The sequence below is a fragment of the Biomphalaria glabrata genome, chromosome 5 (genome assembly GCF_947242115.1).
Source record: "Biomphalaria glabrata chromosome 5, xgBioGlab47.1, whole genome shotgun sequence".
Classification (NCBI taxonomy): domain Eukaryota; kingdom Metazoa; phylum Mollusca; class Gastropoda; family Planorbidae; genus Biomphalaria; species Biomphalaria glabrata.
In genome coordinates, this window is record NC_074715.1 from 28,658,626 (window position 1) to 28,682,429 (window position 23,804).

At 34.9% G+C, this 23,804-nt stretch overlaps 1 protein-coding gene across 1 annotated transcript in view; it reads right to left on the bottom strand.

The window, feature by feature from the left end:
• LOC129926315 (uncharacterized) overlaps positions 1–22,123 on the bottom strand; it is a 30,330-nt gene extending 8,207 nt beyond the window's left edge. The window contains exons 1-2 of the mRNA XM_056029631.1: positions 22,104–22,123; positions 19,963–20,772 (exon numbers count right to left, since the gene is read on the bottom strand). Coding sequence (XP_055885606.1) covers positions 19,963–20,772; positions 22,104–22,123 — 830 coding nt within the window. The remainder of the gene's footprint in view (positions 1–19,962; positions 20,773–22,103) is intronic.
• Positions 22,124–23,804: the final 1,681 nt, after the last annotated feature.

Here is a 23,804-nt window from a genome sequence, read left to right on the forward strand (position 1 = left end):
TCCTGATACTGTTTGTTTTCAATAACACTGCGATTCGATCAATTTTTATTTTGATTTTTTTTAAATTTTATATTACTTGTTTGAGCAATCTGATTTCAAACCAACGACGGCACACCGATGACTGGACGAAAGATTCAAACTAAACGAAGGAAGTACATTGTCTTGTTCACTACTGCTACGCAGATATTTCTTTTTATTTTCTTCTACAGCTTGAAGCTTAATTGATGAAACATTTCTTCAGAAATCTTTAATTAAAAGGCAATTTCAGCACTAATTAGCAGACGAGAATTAGCCTTGTCTTCAAAAATCTTGTCACATCCTCAATTTTCTGGAGCGCCAAAGTGAGTGTACGGGGGAAAAATGCAGAAAGTGGTTGGGGAAATTTAAAAATAGGAAGCTAATAAAAGTTTCCTCGAATGAAACGAAAAAAAACCCTAAGAGTTTTGAAAGATCCTTCTTTGACATTACAAGGCACACTTTTTGTTCAAATTAGCTATAATGACGTCATCAAAGAGGCTCTACATTGCTTCATTTACTATAAAATACATATTGAACTTTAAAAAAAACACGAAACAATTCTTTAATTTGTTCTTTGGAAACTGTCAATTTGTCGCCTACTCTAGTGAGTGTCATGATGGTGGTTAAAGAACTTTGTTAACAAAATCGAGCAGGCCTCAGCTTTGGGTACAATTTATTTCATCCTGTAAACTGTCAATCTTCTTTTTATTATACAGACTTGGATTGGCTGGTCTATTTCTAAATTACAGATACAAATAATGCAAGAAACACTTTTCAAATGTAAGGGAAATCACTATGTGAGGTAGCAAAACTGAATTGTCAAAATAACACAAATCATTAAGAAAAGACATTTATGTTAAAATAGAAATTTCCTAACAAATATTACTTTCTATTTGGACCTCGCTTCTTTGAACTGGCCCAAACCGTTGATTTAATGAACTGTATCAATTACTGTTGTAACATTTAGACATGTGTAAAAAAGCATGTCAAGGGATAAGAAGAGTTGTCTTATAATTATTTTGTAGTTCTCTCCCTTATCTTTTTATCAACCTAGAACCATTTAAATGTGTTTATACCACAGACCTATATATATATTGCATCTAGACTGGACATGGAGATCTTTTAACACTACAAAAAATGTGAACATTTAAAAAAAATTGAAACAAGGCGTTGTTTTGTAAAGTAGTTATAAGAAGTAAAGTATTTTTTTCAAACCTAACCTATGTAACATATAATTTAATGTTTAGATCTAGATCTAGTAATTGAACATCGATAAAAAAAACACACTAGTCTCATAATCATTATTTTGCAATTTTTAGATCTAAACTCTAACTCTAAAAAGATCTAGGTAATCAATCTATTTAAATGTACATAAGATGACTAAAATCAATAGACGTGAATTATTTCGATCTAGGATTTCTAGAATGTAATCTTAAAAGAAGCTAACAAGAAACGGTTTTATTTCCTGAATTTGCGTGAATATATAGATCTGTGATTAATACATAACAATCTATATATAGGTCTGTGAGTTGATCAATCGCGGATAAGACTTAGTTTCCGTTTTCCAGTCTAGATATATATAGGTCTGTGGTTTATACATTTTGAAAAGAAAGCTCATTTAAATAGCCAATCTGAATTACCTCTAACTTAAAAAAAATATGGCATCATTTATTCTTCCTTCCTTCCTTCATCTTCCGCGTATGAAGAAAGTGTCAGATGATGACGTGATCTTTTGGTTTATGACTAAAGGAATGGTTTCTATTTAGAGCCATCCTATATTACAGTTGGGTCTTTATGAAAGTAGTACCTAACGAACCCCGTTGTATTTGTACTCTCTCTCTCTCTCTCTCCCTCAGATCCTTTTCAAAATCCAGTAGTGTTGTCCTGAGGACCAATGCCCTGATCTTCTATTTTCTTACACGGCCCTGCAATTTTGTTGCGCGTTATGGCCTTTATCGATCTGTATGCTGAATGATCTATCGGCTGCCGAACTCTTGCGGTCTTGAAGTCCTTCGGGTCAGAAGGTCATGGGGAGACACTCCTTTTACTGTTGCTACACTGTTACTAAATACAGGCTCCTCGTATCAACAGGGGAGAGAATCGATGACAAAAGCGAGAACCTCAAGTCAACAAACCATAGCATTAGCGTCAGGGGCCATTGCTACCTCCCCTGAGCAGACAAATAGCCAGTGAATTAGAACACAATATCATGTTTACTTACTTTCAAATGCGTTCAATTAAAGATATAAGAAGGAAGAATTGATCTACTTAGATATACTCTTGAGTTGCACTTAGAGACTATGTGCGGACTGTTTTCTAGCTATAAACATTATCATCAGAATGAGATTAGATTTGTAAATTATTGTAGATCAATATGTTAGTAGATCAATAAGATTGATTTCTTTGTTAGAATTTTTAGTTCGTTAAATACGAAGTCTTAGATCTATTAAGTTTTGTTGCTCGGTCGTTTGTTTGATAGCTCTAACATCTAGAAGAACTAAACCAATGAAGGCGTACTGTACTTTCAATGTAAAAAGAAAATAAAAAGTTTTCCTTTGCAGAGCTTGCAATGTATGGGGCAGATGATTTCTTTGTCTATGGCTCACAATTAACGACCAACCGCCTGTCAGGTACCCATTAGAGCTGGCTGAACTCAGAGGCCCCCTAAAAATTTCGAAATTACAAAGTCTTCTCTAAGATTCGAGCCCGGGACCCTCCTGTTCGGAAGCCAAGCGCTTTATCACTCGGCCACCGCGCCTTCACTTTCAATGCGGACTTTTAAATAAACTTGAACAAACTTCTGTTTAAACCAAAAACACGATTTAACTTTTATTAACACTATACACAGATTTGATTTGAAAATAGATGTATGAAGAAACAATTGAAATGATCATTACAAGCTCAAACTCACTACAAATACACATCCTTGCTGTCTCACTTCTCTTGAAACAACAACACCTCCCCCTTCATCTGTCACACCAGTCCATTACGCCAGAACACATTCAAAACACCCGCTCCCATTTCCTCGTGGTTACATCATAAATAAGCCCATTATCTCCATATGAGCTAATAAAAAAAAATTAATATGCGTATTACATATTGAAGATTTGAAAGCATGGATACACAGCCAAGCATCTTAGTGCCTCCGGTGTACAGAGAAGTATTGCTAAGCTAGGTACACAAGTTAACCCTATCCTACTATGGCAAAGTAGAATCCTAGTTCATAAAGCTTCCCTCACTTTGTTTTTCCCTCACACTCTTCCTCTTTTCATTTTTTTTTCACGATTTTCAAGATCAAGGTTTCATTTCGAGGTGGGGGGGGGGGCACCACATTTCTTTATCTCGTTTTCTCTTCTTTTTCTCTAGGACTGCATTGGATTGGTTGAGAACGTCACTGTAATCGTGAACAACTGAAAGGTTCGATTACTTTGATGAACTTCCAGTGTGATCATGGCAAATATTGTTTCTACACGAAGTTTGTCAGCTGTAGTTTTAGTTGTATTTCATTCCATTGACTTTGTTTCACAAGCTCTTACTTTATATTTCAGTGTGTGTGAGGGTCTCATGTGTTTAGTGAGGACGTACGGATTAGTTGACCTAAGTCAGATATTGTCTGTCGTATATGTTGTAGTTGTGTAATTAGACAGTCTAATATAAACATTTGTTTCAATAGTTGATAAATATACATTCAAATACTCATGGTTAAAATGAGACTTAAGGGCGGACTAAGCCATGAAGCAATGATTAGGAGACGGAACAAGGGTCGGGGTGGCTTGCCAGTGATCCAATCCCTAGACTTTTAAATGACGGACCCATTAATTGCATATTCTTGAAAAAAAGGTAATATCTCTTTGACATGCACACATTTCCTTTTTTTCTTCTTCTAATGTTAGACATACGTTTGTGTGACCAAACAACGTACTTATGACCTGTTCGCGTGAAGTAATCAAAACACTTGTCGAGTCCAGTTTGACCAGGCAGTGCAGCCACTGCCCGTAGTATCGACCTGCTCGGTCGCCACTCTAAAACCCCGTGCTCATTCTTAATGGCCCTCCCCATCGCCGCTTAGGAGTGTGTGGTAGCCCTACGACACGACAAGGTATTAGTCAAACAGATGTGCTCATCTTTACGCGCAGTTAGCTTCTGAAGTTTCCTGAGTAGTCGCGACGCCCTCGCTACCAAAAACACCGCCACCAACGGCATCAGAATTATTGTCTTCATTTCTTTGGAAAATAGTTTCTTTTTACCTCTTACAAATGAGTACGATGTACTTTAAGTTGTCACTCTTACAAATGAGGCAGAGTACGATGTACTTTAAGTTGTCACTCTTACAAATGAGGCAGAGTACGATGTACTTTAAGTTGTCACTCTTACAAATGAGGCAGAGTACGATGTACTTTAAGTTGTCACTCTTACAAATGAGGCAGAGTACGATGGACTTTAAGTTGTCACTCTTACAAATGAGGCAGAGTACGATGGACTTTAAGTTGTCACTCTTACAAATGAGGCAGAGTACGATGTACTTTAAGTTGTCACTCTTACAAATGAGGCAGAGTACGATGGACTTTAAGTTGTCACTCTTACAAATGAGGCAGAGTACGATGTACTTTAAGTTGTCACTCTTACAAATGAGGCAGAGTACGATGTACTTTAAGTTGTCACTCTTACCAATGAGAAAGAGTACGATGTACTTTAAGTTGTCACTCTTACCAATGAGAAAGAGTACGATGTACTTTAAGTTGTCACTCTTACCAATGAGAAAGAGTACGATGTACTTTAAGTTGTCACTCTTACAAACAAGGCAGAATATGATGTTCTTTAAGCGTGCCAGTAAACAAAATGTATTTAAGAAAACTAATCGAATATAGAATCTACTCACAGACCTAAAAGACCTGTATCTAATCTTCTTATCACCGAGAAAATAACATTTCTTGTTTCAATAGAAGTATGTAATGACAGTTTCAAGGGTATATTTATACATTTTACATTTCTTCCATATGTTGTTGTTTTTTTTACAATTTTTTCGCGAGAAATATATCTGTGTTTTAAAGGTTAGACAAATTAAGTTTTTTTTTTTTGTTTGGTTATATTACACATGTATACTACAAATTCCAAATTTAGAAGTACTTAATGTAAGAAAAACAAGATTACAAAGAGAGTTTGTGTTACACAAACTCAGAGGCGGCCCCCGTCGAAGTCGGATCCCTGTCGGATCTGCATATTCGCAAATAATATTCAAGAGGTGATTTAATTTTGATGTAAAATGTTTTACACGTTTCGGATGTTCCTTCAGAGTTGAAGATAATTACTTCCTAGTCCAAACCTCCCGCAGGACGACGGGGGATGGGAGCGGGCAGGGTTTGAACCCTGGGCCATCCATAAATCTGAACGACAGTCCAGCGCGCAAACCGCTCGACCAGGCAGCCATCCGATGGTCAAAAGTAATAATGTTTTAAAGATTCATTTGCCGTAAATTTAAATTTAAATTTAATAAAAAAATAGTAGATTAGTTTTAGTATATTAAAACATTACAATATTGATCAAAACGTTTGGAAATGAAAATTTTTTTTTACACTTTAAGTTTAGAAATTGAAATTCTACATCTTAATCTAGTCTATTTTAGTCTAAACTAGATCTAGAAATTCTAGATCTAGACTCTAAAATAATTTTAATTAGAATATAAATCCAGATCTAGATATACTGTGATAAAAATCTAGATCTAGTTTAAAAAATCTAGATTAGATCTAAATCAAGATATCATTCCTTTTTTAAACGCGAGTCACATAACGAGGCTTAATAAACATTACTATACCGAGTTCTTTTTTCATTTCATTTGAAGAATTAATTCCATATAACGTCAGAGGGAAAAAAAAACACTACGTCACACGGCCTAGCTAGACTAAAAATCGCCTTCATCATTACGAGCCATTTATCCGAGTGTTTATTGACTTTGGTGCACCGAGTGCGTTCTTTTAGCATTTCATTTAAAGAATTCATTCCATATGACGTCAAAGGAAAAAAAAACACTACGTCACAAGGCCTAGCTAGACTAAAAATCACCTTTATCAACACGAGCCATTTCTCGAGTGTTCATAGACATTGGTGCACCGAGTGCGTTCTTTTAGCATTTCATTTAAAGAATTCATTCCATGTGACGTCAAAGGAAAAAAAAAACACTACGTCACACGGCTTAGTTAGACTAAAATATGTTTTCATTAATACAAGCAATTTTTTCGAGGGTTAATAGACATTGGTGCACCGAGTGCGTTCTTTTAACATTACATTTAAAGAGTCCATTCATATGACGTCAAAGAAAAAAATTCCATTACCTCACAATAGGCTAGTACCGGTACCATAAAAAAAAATGTCTTTATTTACACGAGATATTTAACGATAGTTCATAGACATTGGTGCACTGAGTTCTAATAGATATTATTTTAAAAGGATCAAAGCCACATTGTTTTTGCGTTTTGTCTGTCAGTCGGTCTGTCCGTTATCTTGATATAAAAAAAACAACTAAAAGTTATTAAAAATTGATTAACCTTTATTTTACGTTTCAAAACATCGCAATAATTTTTAGGTATGAACACAATTGAAAAGTTTATATAATAGATTGTTCCGGATGTTTGTATAAATAGTAAAAGAAAAAGAGAATTTCAGATAAATGTAATACCGTTAATTAAATTTTTTGGATGGTCTCGTATAAAAATTAGATGTACTACAGCCACGTGGAGAGATTTTCATACCTTACTTTGGTGTTTGGATTCTGTTTTCCTTAAAAATCGGAACATAATATTAACGATAATTAGATTTTTTAATGTTTTAGGTAGAAAGTTAAATGTACTGTAAGAGAGTAGTGAGTTAAAATATTTTTCATAAAAATCCGTAAAAACATTATTTCGTAAATGAGAAGATTATTTGTTTATTAATTAGAAGAGGGAGTTCAAACAATTATTTGGCGTTAGTAGATTTTTAAATAAATTCGGAAATTTCTGGCGACGATTTGTAAGAAACAAAATCCGGAACTTTCTTTATCGATTACAAAACTTCTATGTTATGTTTTACAAGAAAAGTAAATGTCTAAAAAGTAATTTTCAGTAATCAATTCTAGTAAATTACTTTTTTTTAAAAGCCTTATGCGATTTCAAACAATCATTAGGCATAATTCATGTTTTATAAAACAATATCCGGAACATTTTTACACTTAATGAAATATAAGTCAGTATAGAGATTATGATTTAGCATTAATATGCTATTTACATAAAAAACGGAACAACATATTATTGATAATGTGTTTTTGCAACGTTTAAGCATGGAAATTGAATGTAATATAAGTTAGAAGAGCAAACAAACATTTGTTGGCGTTGATTAGTTTTGCACAAAAAAATCCGGAACAATCAATTTTAGATACTTAAAACTATTGAGATGTTATGGGAGGAACATTAAAGGGTAAATCAGATTTTCAATAGCTTTTAGAGTTCTAGTTTTTTAAATCTAATCGTGACGGACAGACCGACCAACAGACAAAACGCACAAAAATAAGCTTCTTTTATTCGGATGGGGGCACTAAACAAAAAATAAATAAAATCTGATTTTTTAAAAAAGTTTAAGGAATTGGTTTAGCACCTGATCATGTTGCGACGTTACGCTACTGCACGAAAATCGCTGCATAAAAAGTCCATTTAAAAAAATGTGCGTGATATTTACATACAAAGTGCATTATTAGCCTTTATAAACAAACAGAAATGTTTTCTTTTAATTTTAGCAGCTAGTTGACCAGAAAAAACGTCTTTAACTATTATTTGTATTTGTTGTAAACATTTCCTGTACATTTTAAAAATATATTTGACTTAGTGATACTGAAAATACACAAAAATTGTCCATCTTTGTTAGCATATTGTAACATTGCCTCCCTTACATTTACGTAATTGTTTTAGAATTGGTGTATTTTTATGAAAAAATCGCTTGCATAATTAATTTTATAAATTAAACGGTTTGCTTTTAGAAAACCAAAAGTAGCCGTTGCACCTAAACTTTTCAAGCCGGATTTAATGATGAAATAATATTTTTCATATCTCTTCTAGTTTTCGAGATCTGAGTGTGACAGACGGACAGACGGACAGACGGACAGACGGACAGACGGACAGACGGACAGACGGACATTTTGCACAAACCTAATAGCGGCTTTTTCCCCTTACGGGGGCCGCTAAAAATTGAAGAAAACTAATAACTTTAGCAGCAATATGATAGCAAACTAGATCTAGAGGCCAGGTTAAGTATACTCGATATTCTATTTTCTGAGAACAGCAGAGTTGCGTGGCATGTGAGTGGTGGGATTCGCACAAAGAGTAACACCAAAGCTTAAAAAAATATATAAACAAGGTTACAAAGACAGTTTGTGTGGAAACACAAACTCATAATCTGCCCTTGAAGTGGTCCACCCAGGCAGTCTTCAATATTTTCAGAAAGAACATCCAAATGAAACTATATCAAAGACAAATGAGAGATAAGAATGGAGAAAGAAGGTTGACAGATCTTGTGTATTGCCCCAACGGTCCAGCAGATTAAAGAATAGGTGCAAGTGAATGCAAAGTTAGATGTGAACCTGGCCTAACTAGCTCCCCTTTTAGACCTTGTGGTCTATAGGGCAGATGATGTAAAGTTCATCTGTTTTTGTGGCCTACGGTTAACGAGGGTGTCATGTAGCCATCACAACGACCAACCGCCTTTACTTTTCCCCAACTAATGTCAGGTACCCATTAGAGCTGGGTGGACTCAGGGGTGCCCAAGGATTCCGAAGTTGAAAATCCGTCTTCACCAGGATTCGAACCCGGGACCCCCGGTTCGGAAGCCAAGTGAGATTCACGTGATCCAAGAGTGACATTATTATTATCTTCAGCTAGTCTAACACTACTAACAAAAAAACAGAGCTGAAATTGAAAGTTAACTGTGCCTACTATTTTAACTTGTACTTCAAGATTGAACTTTACATGAATTGCAACTAATCCAGAATTTATTAAATTTTTTGACTACACACTTGGTATCTAGATCTACTACTACATGTCATATTGACCTGCCATGACACAGTTACCGTTAGCGAGCTATTTTTTTTCATCTGTGATGAACTGAACAATTTGAACTGTTCCTGTGTGAGCTGTATTTTCAACTTTTCCAGTTGACTACTGTCCTAAGTGTCATTTATCTGGAAGCCTGATTTATGTGGTTGTACTTTTACACCAGTTGAGATAGCTTTAGGAGCACAGCATTGTTCAAAGTTACTTTAACATCCTAAGCGAAAGAGATCAAACATGATATGCGGAGACAACCTGGATACTACAGCCTGTGTGGGTGAAACTAGACAACCGTGATACTACAACCGGTGTGGGTGAAAATCTAGTACTACAAGTTATTCAAGTCATCGTTTAAAGACAGCTGATATATGGTCAGTCGAAGTAGCTGACATATTCAAGATCATCTACGTCGAGTGCTCGTCATAATTCTAATGACACACTCATATTGTCGCTGTCTAACAGCACATTTAATAAGAGAGCGCTCTTACTTTCAGACCTCTCTTGTCGTCACTACTTATGGTCATTTTAGTTATTTATATTTGTTTCAGCAACTGTACGAAACAGTGGATTACCTATCAAGCACATGAATTATTTATTGGATTACTTGTCAACTATATGAATTGTTTAATGGATTAGCTGTCAAACATATGAAGTATTTATTGGATTATTATTGTTCAAGAACTTGAGTACCGTATCATTTAACATTGTACTGTGAATTTAACAAGTGGATTACTTATGAACTGTACCGTTGTAATGTGGATTTAACAAGTGGATTACTTATGAACTGTACCATTGTGCTGTGGATTTAGCAAGTGAATTACTTATGAACTGTACCGTTGTGCTGTGGATTTAGCAAGTGGATTACTTATGAACTGTACTGTGGACATATTTTATGTGGGGCATCACCGGAACTTTTTGGACAAGTCAAGCATCAAGTGAATATTTAAGGGAAGTAACTTTAATTCACAACCCATGTGGCACTAAGGTGAACACTTTTGACCTTAGGTGAACCAGAGAGTTAAAGGCAGTCAGTCCACATAGAGATCTTGTAGCAAGCACTTGTATTGAGTCACTTAATATATAAGCAGTAGAGTTAGATGTTTAAAGTAGTTGGTTATAGAATAAGTACTAAGTTGTGATATTCGTATATTACTGTTGGATTAATACTGACCATTCCTGGGTCGAGTTGTATGGTGTATTCACTATGTGGTGTTATATTAAACTTATTGTGTCTGCTACACCCAGCGTCATTTCATTATTCTGTGATTTGTAACTTGAACCCAATGTCACCACCACGCCTACATTGATAACCACAGCCACATTCATAATATATAAAATAACGCGGTGACAATTACTATTCGTTTTAATCTAGGACTAACTTATAATGCATACTAATTAGCTTTTTCTCTTTAAAAAACTGCTTGCATAACTGATTATAAAAATTAGATTTTTCGCTTTCAGAAAAAAAAAGTAGCCGTTGCATCAGAACGTTGAATGGTCTAAAATATTGTGATGTCGGATTTTCAATATCTTTTCTAGTTTACGAGATCTAAACGGGACGGACGGACAGACATTTAGCACAAAACTAATAGCGTCTTTTCCCCTTTCGGGGGCCGCTAACAATACTTTACAGAAGAAACAAAGGGTAGTTGTATCAATTAGTTTAGATCAGATATGTAATTGAATTTGTATTAGATCTTGACTAACAAGACTAAATCTGTGCGATAAGAAATATTTTTAACAATTGTTTTTGTTTAGCACAATTTCATGCTTTTAGCTTTCTCAATACGATATGATCTTATCACTTGTCTGGACCAGTTGGGAGGGGCGGGGGAGAAAGAAAGATGTATCTGCGTTCATGTTACCGTGATCGCTTTTTCAATGCATTATTTTTTTTAAAGTTGATCGACCTGAATTCAAACAATAGGCCTCAGGCCAAGCCTCAAGCTATATATCACTGTGCCAGCGAAATGCTTATGAAAATAGAAGGTTTTATAGTTATTTTCAAACTTTTAGCGGCAACCTTTTTCACTCTAAAAAGTATAAAGGGGACTTATTAGATTTCTTCCTCCACATCAGTCAAATACAATTTCTTTCCCTTGTTCGATATCAAACAAATTAATTAATTACAAATAGTTAATTAACAAATTAATGATTTTTTAAAAATTGATTCTTGTTTTGTCAGGTAAAAGAAATAATTGTGAACAATTTGAGCTTAATCAAAGATTGAATGTGAGAGAAATAACGTGTACAAACTTTTTACCAGACAAACAGACAGACAGACAAACAGAGTGAGTTGATATAGGCCTAGTAAAATAGATTCTCATTTTCATTTTTTCAAAAGCCGAACTAATTTTAAAAAAAATTGACATTAGTTTCGTTAAATAATAAGAATATTTTTTTAAGAAAATTATTCTTTGGGGGGGGGGGGTATTGTGTGATTGAATGTGGGGGTGGGGGTGGGTCGAGCCCGTTTGCTTTTACCGCACTGTGTGAAAGCAAAAAGAGACGCCTCTGCTTGAATTTTTTTCTTTTTGGACTAAACCAGAAATTTGGCACCATCTTGACCAGGCCAAATTTTAAAAAAATACTTAAAACTAGCAAAAAATTTAAGTTCCCATTTTTGAACCTGTTGTCTAATCCGTTGAGATTGTGTAAAATCTTGAACAAAAAGTGAAAGCTATAAAAAAAATCATTTTAAAATGATACGACAATGTCACGAGGCTTCTACTTAGTATCCATGACAACATGGCTGGGTAAACGCTAGGTTATAATAGCGGTATTTTGGCGGGTATTATGGCGGTAATGATGGAAGCAGAGCCTCTGGCCAATTTAGTCGCGCCTTTTCTTTCGTAAGGGCAGAGCACTCTATATATAAAGCTCACTAACGCTCATTTGTCGGATCGATAACAAAGGGAAAGAAGAGAGAATGAAAGATGTGTCGGTCACTCGCGAGTTATCGTGGATTGTTATTCATGGAACAGATGGGCAAAAGGTGGAAATGAAAGAGAAGGGACATGGACAAGGGAAGCAATTTAAAATATCATTTTTTTTTTATTTTTTTTTTTGCATTATTTTGTCTACAAACATAAATCGAATGGTTTAAAGAAGGTTAGGGAGATTTGTTTTCCAACTTTACATTTGTTTCAAATTATTAGAATTCAATATTTCCAATGCTGTCTCACAATTTCACTACTAAACCAAAGATTCTGTAAGTAAGATTGAATTATCCATCCAATGCACATTTAATAAAACTAAAAACTAATTATTAAGAGGACTTATGATATGGCACCAATGGATCTCATATTGTGCAAGGATGGTAATGATAAACATGAACTTAGGAACTACAATGGAAGATACAATAAGACATGCACAGCAATTATAAATCTCACTATTAAGATCCAAATTATGTGGTTTTAAATGAATAGCCCCCATACAGAGGCGTAGTGAGCAAACGTGCGCCCGGGGCAAGGCAGGGCCGTCTTAGGCCATTGTAACCATTGCGGCCGCAGTGGGCCCCGCAATTTAATAGGCCCCGCGCGAATTCTAGGTGTAAATTATTAAAATAAACCATTTTAATTGTAAAATATACGAAAAAGTCATAAAAATCTCCTGAAAAATATTAAAAGCTTCTGTCATTTCGGGGTGTCATTCAATTAGGAAAACGCCAATTTAAAAAAAAAACGGCATTGTCAGCTTTCATTTAATAAAAATGTAATAATAAGGCGAATTATAACCAAAACAAGAAGTTCAAATTTTTAATTTACTTTAATAGTCACTGGCATACAAATATAGATCTAAATCTATCTCGGCCTCTTAAAAAAATAAAACAAAAGCGATATTTTGCTAGTCGATAGTAAATCTAAAAGGCAGATCTGAATGTTTATCAGCTTTTTTTGAATAACTACTATCGGCTGTTGATGGCTCGTAAAGCTAATTTGACAGTGATTTTGTACTTAGTACATGTACAAGTATGAATAAAATGCAAAGACGAATTTATTTTCTAATACAAAATCTTTATTTTCACTTATTATCCTGATCACAACCCAGAAAAGGCCCCGCGCAATCCGTTTCGTATAGGGCCCCGCAATCTGTAGGACCGGCCCTGGGGCAAGGCACTTTATTGGCGCCCCCTATCCGTTTTCCATGAACATCACATAGAAAAAAAGGCTGCGTGTTGCGCCACCCTGAGGCATCTTCCACCCCCTCACTATGCCTCTTCCCCCATATCAATATATATATACACACACACTACAACACACTAATCTGCTTGAAGCCTTGTATGTGTTGATATGACTAGAGAAACATATTACTTTGGAAGCACATGGTATAAGCCAATAGCTAAAAGAAATGTTCAAACTTCATAAAATATGAGATTAATGTACAAGTACTATCTCATAGTCGCATTAGAAATTAAATACTTTCTAATTTTAGTCTTTAAAAGACTGGAGAGTCTTCATAAAAATCCTGCCCAGGGTTCCGAATCACATTAATCTGGCCCTGATTCAAAGTCTGTATGGAATGTGCCATAAGTGTACACAATCCTACACATTTACAGATATAGCATACCATTGAGAGTGGGATGGCCATGTGTAGACCAAACAGGCCTTATACTTAAAGAGAAATTTGAACATTTTAACAAGAACAATTAAAATGACTGCTTTTCACAAACATTCCCCTCTCTCTCTCTCTCTCTCTCTTTCTCTCATTTTCTCTCCGATTCTTTCTCTGTGACAGCTACGTGCAAGAAAGGAAGCCAGTAAAAAGCTAAAAGCATCTTTCCTCCAACATGTCAAGTTAATTAATGTTTCAAGCAGACAGACAGATGGGGAAAAAAAAGAGTAAATTTTGATAGTATGGCCTTCCATGTCTTGCTAATTATACTGCTGTGTTTGTTTTTTTTTTGTTTCTCATTAGTCAATAATATGAAATGAAAGTAAAGAAGTGTCTAGATTCAAATAAATGCAGTACAATACATTTATATGAAACGTTTATTGTTAAGGATTTTTAGCGGCCCCCGAATGGGGAAAAGAAGCTATTAGTTTTGTGTGAAATGTCTGTCCATCTGTCCGCCCGTCCGTCAGTCCCGCTTAGATCTCGTAAACTAGAAAAGATAGTGAAAATCCAACATCATAATATTTTAGTCCATTCAAAGTTCTGATGCAACGGCTACTTTTTGCTTTTCTAAAAGCGAAAAATCTAATTTTTTAAATCACTTATGCAAGCAGTTTTTTCATAAAAATACACCACTTGTATAACTATTCACTATTAATAGTAACAAACACTGGAGGTTCTTCGGTAGGGCCAGGCATTGCACATTTATGCAAACGGTTTTTGATTTTTTGACAAAAGATTTCTTTGCATACATTTGTATTGCTAAGTTATGTAAGTTCTGTCAACTAGCTACTACAGTTATACGAAAATAAAATATTTTTTTTAAAGAGAAAAAATCTATTTAGTATGCATATAAGTTGAACAAAATCTAGAACAACAATTAATAAGTAATTGTTCATATTATCGCGTGACCTGCTATATGGATAGTATGTATATAACACTGAGCTAAAGGAAATATTGACCATTTACAATATAAATTTAGTAAACTTTAAGTAAACTTTAGGAGATGTGAAATAGGCACACAAACAGTAGATCACTGCCGATTAAGATTAGGGAGAAAAAAAAACAAGAAATCCATTTTCAGCAATGCCAAAACCAGAGTGACCAAAGCAAGGCACAAGAAGACAATGTAGTGACACACAGAGCGACCAAAGACACAAGAAGACAATGTAGTGACACACGGAGCGACCAAGTCCATAAAAAAAAAAGACTACATGAAGGATTTTGCACTGGAAGCAGGACAGGCTGTAGACTATGTCGACTTGAACGTCTTCACCAAACGTCTAACTGGAAGGCTTATGAAACCAGAAAAACCTTTAAAATACAAACAGGGCCACACAGTTAATGGCCACAAGAAGCAGATACACAGATATGAGGAATGTCGCAGTTATCTATGTAACTGTATAGTAGAATTATTTATATCACTATATTGATGACGTCATTACACTATTAATTTTTTTCTTTGTAGACTAAGGGACTTTTGTTGCTTGTCACAACTTCTAGTGACGTAAAGTTAGGTGTGTGTGATTTGCGTCATTTATCGTCTAGTACAGTCTCTCCATTGTTTTGTACGTTGGTACAGATAGACGTGTCTTGAGAGCTCTTGAATTTCTCATTGGTTTTTTGTTCTTGGATAGCCTTAGCATTTGCCTTGGACATTTTCTTGTTGGATTATCTTGACCCCTGTTTAGGGTGAGTTTTATTTTTCATTATATAGTTTTTCTATTTGAATTCGTTTGTATTTGTAAGTCTATAATTAGACTAGATCTAGATGATTAGAAGAATCCTTTCTTTTATCTTCTATAGTGTTTTAGCGTCAAGTCTAAGTTTTGGTCGTAGTCTCAGTTCAAGACTCTATTTCAAGTTTTAGCAACAAGTCTAAGTAGTGATCTTAGCTTGGTGTCAAGTCTATGTGTTAGACTCTGTGTCAAGTCTCAGTGTCAAGACTTGTTTATCCAGTCTCAGTTCTATATTAAGAGTACAACTTTAGGTCTACAGTCTACAGGACTGAGGTTTTCCTCTCAGTTGGTCGTCTGGTGTGCAAGTTGGTTTTTACATGAGTGTGAGGTTCAAGATTCCAGACTGCGGGTTGCAGTGGTCAGACCTGATGTTATAGTGTAATCTATGAACTTCTATTTTGGAATTGTTGTCAGTGAACAGTACCTGATCTAGAGGCTAGATCTACATATATTTCCAGTTGTTGTTTTGAGATTGAACCATTGAACTACCTATTATAGTTAAGGTAATATATTATGTATTTCATAATTATTTGAATGTTCTAAAGAGACTAACTGGATCATTTTATATTACACATTATTACATATTGATATTTCATACTATTATTATCATTCATCATGGATCAGTCATTTGTAAATATATAACTAGAATAAATTTTATTGTTATTTAACATCATACACTTAGTTAATTAGTTTATCTACAACTATATGTGTATGATGTGCTTGTCAGACTGAACTTGAGCCAAAATATTATAAGTTCAGAAAATAATAACAATAACACAAATTGAAATAATATTTAATATTAATAAATATTCACATTTGAAATATATAATAATAGTTTGGTAAATACAAGAACACAAGAACCTGACAGTTTGGTAAATACAAGACCACAAGAACCTGACAAGGAATATTTCTAGAAATGATGGATACACCAGCAGCCATTAGTGATTGTCACGGAGTGTGTGTGTGTGTTTCTATGGTGACGGTGGGAAGAGGTTAGCTATAGTTGTGAATGATGCAACATAGGTGGCATTGCCGTCATTTGGTCTAGGTTGGGACAGACGACTTCAGAACATGAGACTGAAAGGTTTTGTTATTGTAGTGAGTTAGATTTTGTAAAAAAATACATTTATTTCACTTGATCACAAGTTGGTTTTGCTATAGTGTAATAAAAGTTATATTTAGTATTGTTCACAAGGAAGTTATTCAAATTATTTCAAGTTTTATTAGTTAAGATATAGTACGCCTACAGCGGTTTCGTTGTTTACCAGCAGTCAGTGATCTTCTACTAAACTGATAAGCCAACTAGATGAAACTACCGAAAACAAAGCATGTGGATTGATTACAAGAAATAATAGAACATGCCTCCTCTGTTTAGGACCCCTCAACTCAAGAAGACATTAAGAAACTGGAACAGACACAAAATAGAGCAGTGAGATTCATAACAAACGAATATTCACATTTGACTGATGAGGATAACCAAGACACTAAAGTGTTCACAAATGGTAACAGAAATAAAACAGTAGGCAGTTACGTAAGAGACAAATACATGGTATGAATTTATTACATTTAATGGTGTCAAAATCTCCGGTAGCCGGCCATAAATCGCACAGAATAAAAAGTCGTTCTCTAAAAAAAAAAAAATTGAAACCTGAGCCAAACTGGAATTAACAATTTTCAGTTTTATTATTTTGATATTGTGGAATGCTATTCTCAGCGAATATATATTCAGCCATCAAATTTCCATTTTTTTTTATTCCAAGTCATTAAACACCGCTTCTTTCCTGGCAGCCAGTGGAAGCGACCAAAGATGAAGTGTCTAAAAATAGCCTCCACTTAGGTCTTGTTATCTCATTGCAATCTTTGTCATTCAAAAGTTTTACATTCAAGCAACGGAACAAAAAAAAATGTGATTTGAAGATTTGGAACCTAAAATGTAATGCGAGAGCCAAGATGATTTGCAAAACTTCTACATTGTTAAAACATTTTGTTTCAATCTTAGAACTGGGTATAGAACTGTATATAGCATGACTATATATATAAATATATATGTATTTATATTTATATATATATATCATCGGCACATTTTACCACCATAGTGTCTCAGCTATATAGAAATTTAAATCTTAAATAGGGATGGAAAGCTGGATAATGACACTGTGTTTAAATCTTAGACAAATGTCCATACTCCTTGCAAATGTCCAGTATAATTGATAGAATGATGTATTTAGAATGTATTTAACAAGCTTAAAAAATGGTTCCGGTCAAAACAATTTAAATAATCAATATTTCCACATTGTGAAGCAGGAATGTACTGTATGTGAGCAGGTCATCTAGAGCTTCTATATTTAGCTCTTAAATGAATGTGACGAAAGCATGTATTGCATAAGTGGGCTCTACGTCAAGATGTTTTATAGACGTAGAAACGAATCACGTTCGAATACGTTGAAACAAGAAAAACATGAAAAATACTTGTTACAAAAAGACACATCACCTCCTTAAGCGATTGTTTTTGTCTTAGAAATTAATGAATGTTAGATACAAAAACATTTGTCTCCGGCCTCTTCTCCATAATAAAGATTCCTACATGTGAGACCGTCGGGTGTTTCTTATAGTATAGTGCCACTATTGGTTATTACAAGTTATATTTGAATGAGCCTTTCGACAAATGAATAAATTGAAGATAATTAAAATGAAAAATATTAACCAAATAAATCTAAAAACAAAATTACTCATGTCAATATCATCGGAACAATAAAACTTATATTAATCCTAATTTACTATTTAAATCTCCAAAGCGAGTCGTTTTAATATCATAGGATCTTAGAGATATAAAATTTGTCACTCTTTAAATCTATGATAACGCTGAGGAAACAAGGTAGAATATTTAGAGATGTTATTCACTGTATTCTCCCTTTGTAAATAATAATAATATTAATAAAAATAATAATAATAAAATAATAATAATAACATCTATTACTCGTTAATACTACGGATAATACTCGCCTATATTGAATACAAGTAGCTTCCAGATTCAAGAGATGTAAAATCGAATATTTTCCTTTGTCCGCAGCTCGCCACATCGCGTTTGGTCAATCTGTGGTTACATGCATAACAAAGTATCCAGTAGCTGACCTCAAGCAGGGCGATAGCAACAATGTCTGCTAATTTGATTTCTCACTCGGGTGTTGATATACATCATTTTAGTGATAGAAGGAGACAGAGAGATAGAGAGAGAAGAAGAAGAAAAAAGACAGACAGAAGGAGAGAGAGAAGAAGAATTGTATTAAAGAGAGAGAGAGAGAGAGAGAGACAGAGAAGAGTGAGAGAAAGAGGAGGGTGAATGTTCAGAGTTAATCAAAGAAACACATTTTTTTCTACCGTTGAAATAAAACGAATAAAATAGCGAGAAATGAAGCCAAAGTCCAAGCTCTGGTCATGTCCTCGCCATGCGGTGGAGAGGGGACAACTTCACCTTCAAGACGTGGGCTGATTTTGCGGCCATGACGCGCCGTCCCCAGCGGCGTTCTAGTTTGACACGTCATCCGCCGAACGGGCATTTTCATTATTTCTTTCTGCCGTGACGTGAAATTATTGAAAGATATCCACTAAACAAGATGCAACTCAATATCACGATATAGGACTAACTGTTTCAGTCAGATGTCCACTAAACAAGATGCAACTCAATATCACGATATAGGACTAACTGTTTCAGTCAGATATCCACTAAACAAGATGCAACTCAATATCACGATATAGGACTAACTGTTTCAGTCAGATATCCACTAGCTATAAAAAACAAAACAAAGGCCAGTGTTGATAGCCACAACAGAGACAGAAGGGATTGATGTAATCTATTAGATGAGATAACATGCAACCCACGTTTGTTAGAGTAGTTATTGTTAGTTGTGATTTTCATTTGAATACTTCATGGATCTAGACACTGTTGGTTGTAAACATTAATTTATAGATTTAGTAATTGACAAACTAATTCTATAGTCCAAGAGACATTCAATGTAATAACAAGAAAAGAAAAAAATACTTAAAAAAACAAAAAAAAAAAAAAAAAGCTTACACGAGGTGTAATTGTATTAATTAGTTAGGATCAGTCACGTCATTCAGTTTGTAATAGATCTAGACCAAAAAAACAATAAATCTGTGCAATTAAAAATATTTTTACCAATTTTGTTTAGGGCGCTATTTCATGCTTTTAGCTTTCTTGGTACGCTATGACCCTATCACTTTCTGGACCAGTTGGGGGGGGGGGGGAGGGAGATCTGGGTGGATGTAAGTCATTGGATAAAGCATTTAAAGAAAAAAAAAGCAGGAGAAGACCTGAATTTATACTCATGGATCACTCCTCCTCAAACAGTCATACTAACCACTCTGCTAGTGAGGTGCAAACTACCAAACTAAAACTACAACAGTATCGGTAACACTGTCGACAGGAGCATTTCTCTTCTTTTTGTATCCTCGTAGATAGGGTTGTAGTTGGTGCGAGTTTGTAGTGCATAGTTTCTGACGTAGATAGGCTTGTAGTTGGTGAGAGTTTGTAGTGCATAGTTTCTGACGTAGATAGGCTTGTAGTTGGTGAGAGTTTGTAGTGCATAGTTTCTGACGTAGATAGGCTTGTAGTTGGTAGAGGTTGTAGTGCATAATTTCTGACAAAAGTAGGCTTGTAGTTGGTGAGAGTTTGTAGTGGATAGTTTCTGACGTAGATAGGCTTGTAGTTGGTGAGAGTTTGTAGTGCATAGTTTCTGACGTAGATAGGCTTGTAGTTGGTGAGAGTTTGTAGTGCATAGTTTCTGACGTAGATAGGCTTGTAGTTGGTGAGAGTTTGTAGTGTATAGTTTCTGACGTAGATAGGGTTGTAGTTGGTGAGAGTTTGTAGTGCATAATTTCTGACGGAGGTAGGCTTGTAGTTGGTGAGAGTTTGTAGTGTATAGTTTCTGACGTAGATAGGCTTGTAGTTGGTGAGAGTTTGTAGTGCATAATTTCTGACGGAGGTAGGCTTGTAGTTGGTGAGAGTTTGTAGTGCATAGTTTCTGACGTAGATAGGCTTGTAGTTGTTGAGAGTTTGTAGTGCATAGTTTCTGACGTAGATAGGCTTGTAGTTGGTGAGAGTTTGTAGTGCATAATTTCTGAAGGAGGTAGGCTTGTAGTTGTTGAGAGTTTGTAGTGCATAGTTTCTGACGTAGGTAGGGTTGTAGTTGGTGAGAGTTTGTAGTGCATAGTTTCTGACGTAGATAGGCTTGTAGTTGGTGAAAGTTTGTAGTGCATAGTTTCTGACGGAGATATGGATGTAGTTGGTGAGAGTTTGTAGTGCATAGTTTCTGACGGAGTGTGACAAGAGGGACATTAAGGGTGGCTACCTTTATTTTTTTTATTAGAGTCAGTCCCCTTTATTACTTGATTTAAGTCCCTGTCAACTTTTTACAATTGCCACTCTCTCTTGAGCCTTTCAACTGACCAGTGTAGTTTGAACTAAATCTATATAATGTTTAACTAATACTTGTGTTGTACTATTGTTGTGTTACTCAAGAGGAGTGTGCCACTGTTGTGGGAAGAGTATTTCGATAATGAGCTAAGTAGACTTTATCGATTTGTTAGTACTAATTTGATTTATGTAAATGGTATAGGTATACTTAGTTTCTTATCCTCTTCTGTATGTTTTTTTTTTGAAAGACATCTTTTGTTTAGATACGAGACAGTAGTGTGTCTCATGAATGACGTCAGTTCATTGTTAATGCATGTATGATATCATTGTAAACCATCTTTTTGTTTTTTTGGCATAAGACATTATTGTGCGTCTACGATGGTGGTCCTTTCATTACATTGACCGGAAACTGTCTTGCTACTTTGCTTTGTTTCATTATTGTCATTTTCTTTTGATTGTAAATAAACTCCTTTTTTTTTTGTTGCAACTGAAATCTCAGAATTATCATTTGTTTGTCTCGGTAGTTTTATACATCTAGAGGCTATAGTTATTAGCCTAGATAATATAATTGGGACCACAAAGTACCAATGGAATAACTTGCCAGTACAGTACAGGTCACTGGTCTTATGACCTATCCTATTTCTAGGTCACACGGACATAGGGTTGTAGTTGGTGAGAGTTTTTAGTGCATAGTTTCTGATAGTCTTTATGAAAATTATGAACTCTGCCTTTTTACCTGCCTGAGCAGACCACTTCGAATGTGGATTTTGAGTTTGTGTTTCTACACAATCTGTCTTCGTAACCTTGTTATGTTTGAAAAGTGGAATTCCCCTTTATGGCTGTACACTGTTGTAACTCCGGCCCTGCAATGTTAATAGTTTAGCTACAGAAAGTGAGAAAGGGAAAGCTGGACGAACCGTAACATTTTAGTAACGACGCTAAATTTTCTGTAAATGTCTTTATTTTTTTTATTTTAAAAAGAACTTTTTTTTAAGCTATCAGTTTTGGCCTGACAATACAAAAGAAACAGAAAATACGACGGACGCCAACACAAATCTTCCTGTATAGCCCCCACTCGTCACCCACGTCCAACACTTGTGAATTTCTAGCTCAATTATAAGTATCGATTTTTACCTTATCTTTCTGTCCTTTGGTGTTATCTTTCATCAGACTAGCTTGCTTTGGACAGAGGTAGAGACCGAGATTTCAAAGTTTGTGTAGAAAGACCTTTCATAGTACAACGTCATGGTCACCAATGACTTAAAAATTTGATGTTATCTATTTTCAAAGATTTCATTCAGAAAGTATGATAATAAATCTGAAACACGGTCATCTCCTCATTGTTTGGTTTTGAATTTTTAACTGAAGGCAAAAAAAGATGCCGGCTTACATAATTTGCAGTAATAAAATACACGAACATAGATAGTATGATAAAGCGATTGTCTTGGGTGGTAGAGTAGGTCGTTGTCTGGAATACGATTTCTAAGATGCTTTGTTAAGTCATGGTTCTGTCTTTGCCAACAGGATGACAGGAACCTCGCTGTAAAATGAATGATGAAGTTTAAGTTTGTTACAATAAAGTTTGTTTGTCGGGGTGCAACTGTGCGTTGTATTGGTCTCGAGTTCGGCCTCCTCATAATTGTTTTTATTTAGCACTAATTGATTAACTTATTGACTTTTTTTTTATTGACTCATCACTATGACATCACTATTTCAACTTGATCCGAGAAGGGAAACTGGTAGAAAAAACTTTTACTAAACGTAATAAGGTAAATAACTACACATATACCGTACAGTCACAACTCTCCATAAGTAGTATTTATTTCCCTTTTTAGATACCTTAAAAAACAATTACCAATAATTAATTAACTAATTGTTTAATTTTTTAAAATGGATTCCTGATTTGTTAGGTACAACAATTAATTGTGCAAAGTTTCAACTTGATCTGAGGATGGGTGTCGGATTAACAATGTGTATAAACCAGACAAGAGTTGTAGGCTTTGTAGCCATAAAGTTTGTGTTTCAATAAATACAGTTTGGAAATGTTATGCCTTTTAAAAGGCTCTCCAACTTTGTATGGCTATAAACTATAAAGGCACGTCACACCTCTTACAACATTTTGTTAGCATGGTAGACCAGTTCACATATAGGCCAGGCCTAATAGTAGTGGGTCAAATGACGTTGTTGTTTTTTTATTGTAGAGGAACTATTAGGCCCATTCATATTTTCTTCAGTATTTAAAGTATAAAATTGATAGAAAAATGTTGGGCAAAGTATTTTTAAAAAATAAAATGAAGTTATAGATAACGGCGAAGTTGGGGATATTTTCTACCACAAAAAAATAAATTTACAATAAAAACAACAAAACACTTGTATTCTAGAGCTAGTTCTAACTAAGAAATGAATAAATCCATAACTACATGACCTTCGGGGGACTTCTCTTACAAATATATTAGCTACTCGTGTCAAGGACGTGTAAAAATAGTCCCGACACTACAGATCCTTCAGGGATTAATAAAATCTCAAAGGCATATTGGAAGCAGAGTCTTGGGGCCAGGCTTTACGATTCTGACTGACAATCATTAGCGTGAATAATTTCCAGCCACTTCTTACCGGCAGCTATCAAAGTTCTCAAGAAAACAATTAGGCCAGGTACAAGTTGAGCGAGAAACTAATTACATTGTCTTCATTTGGCCGACAAGTCTTGGCGAGAAGCCAGCCCCATTCACCGGAAACAATGATTATCTTGCTTTCTTGATCAGGTCATTTGCCAAGTTGTCCACTCGATAATTCTCATTAAGACAGGTTTTCTGTTTCATTTTGATCTATCTATGACATTGTCCAGATATCCGTACTTTCTAACCGGGATATAAGGAAATGTATTCAAATAATATATATATATATATATATATATATATATATATATAT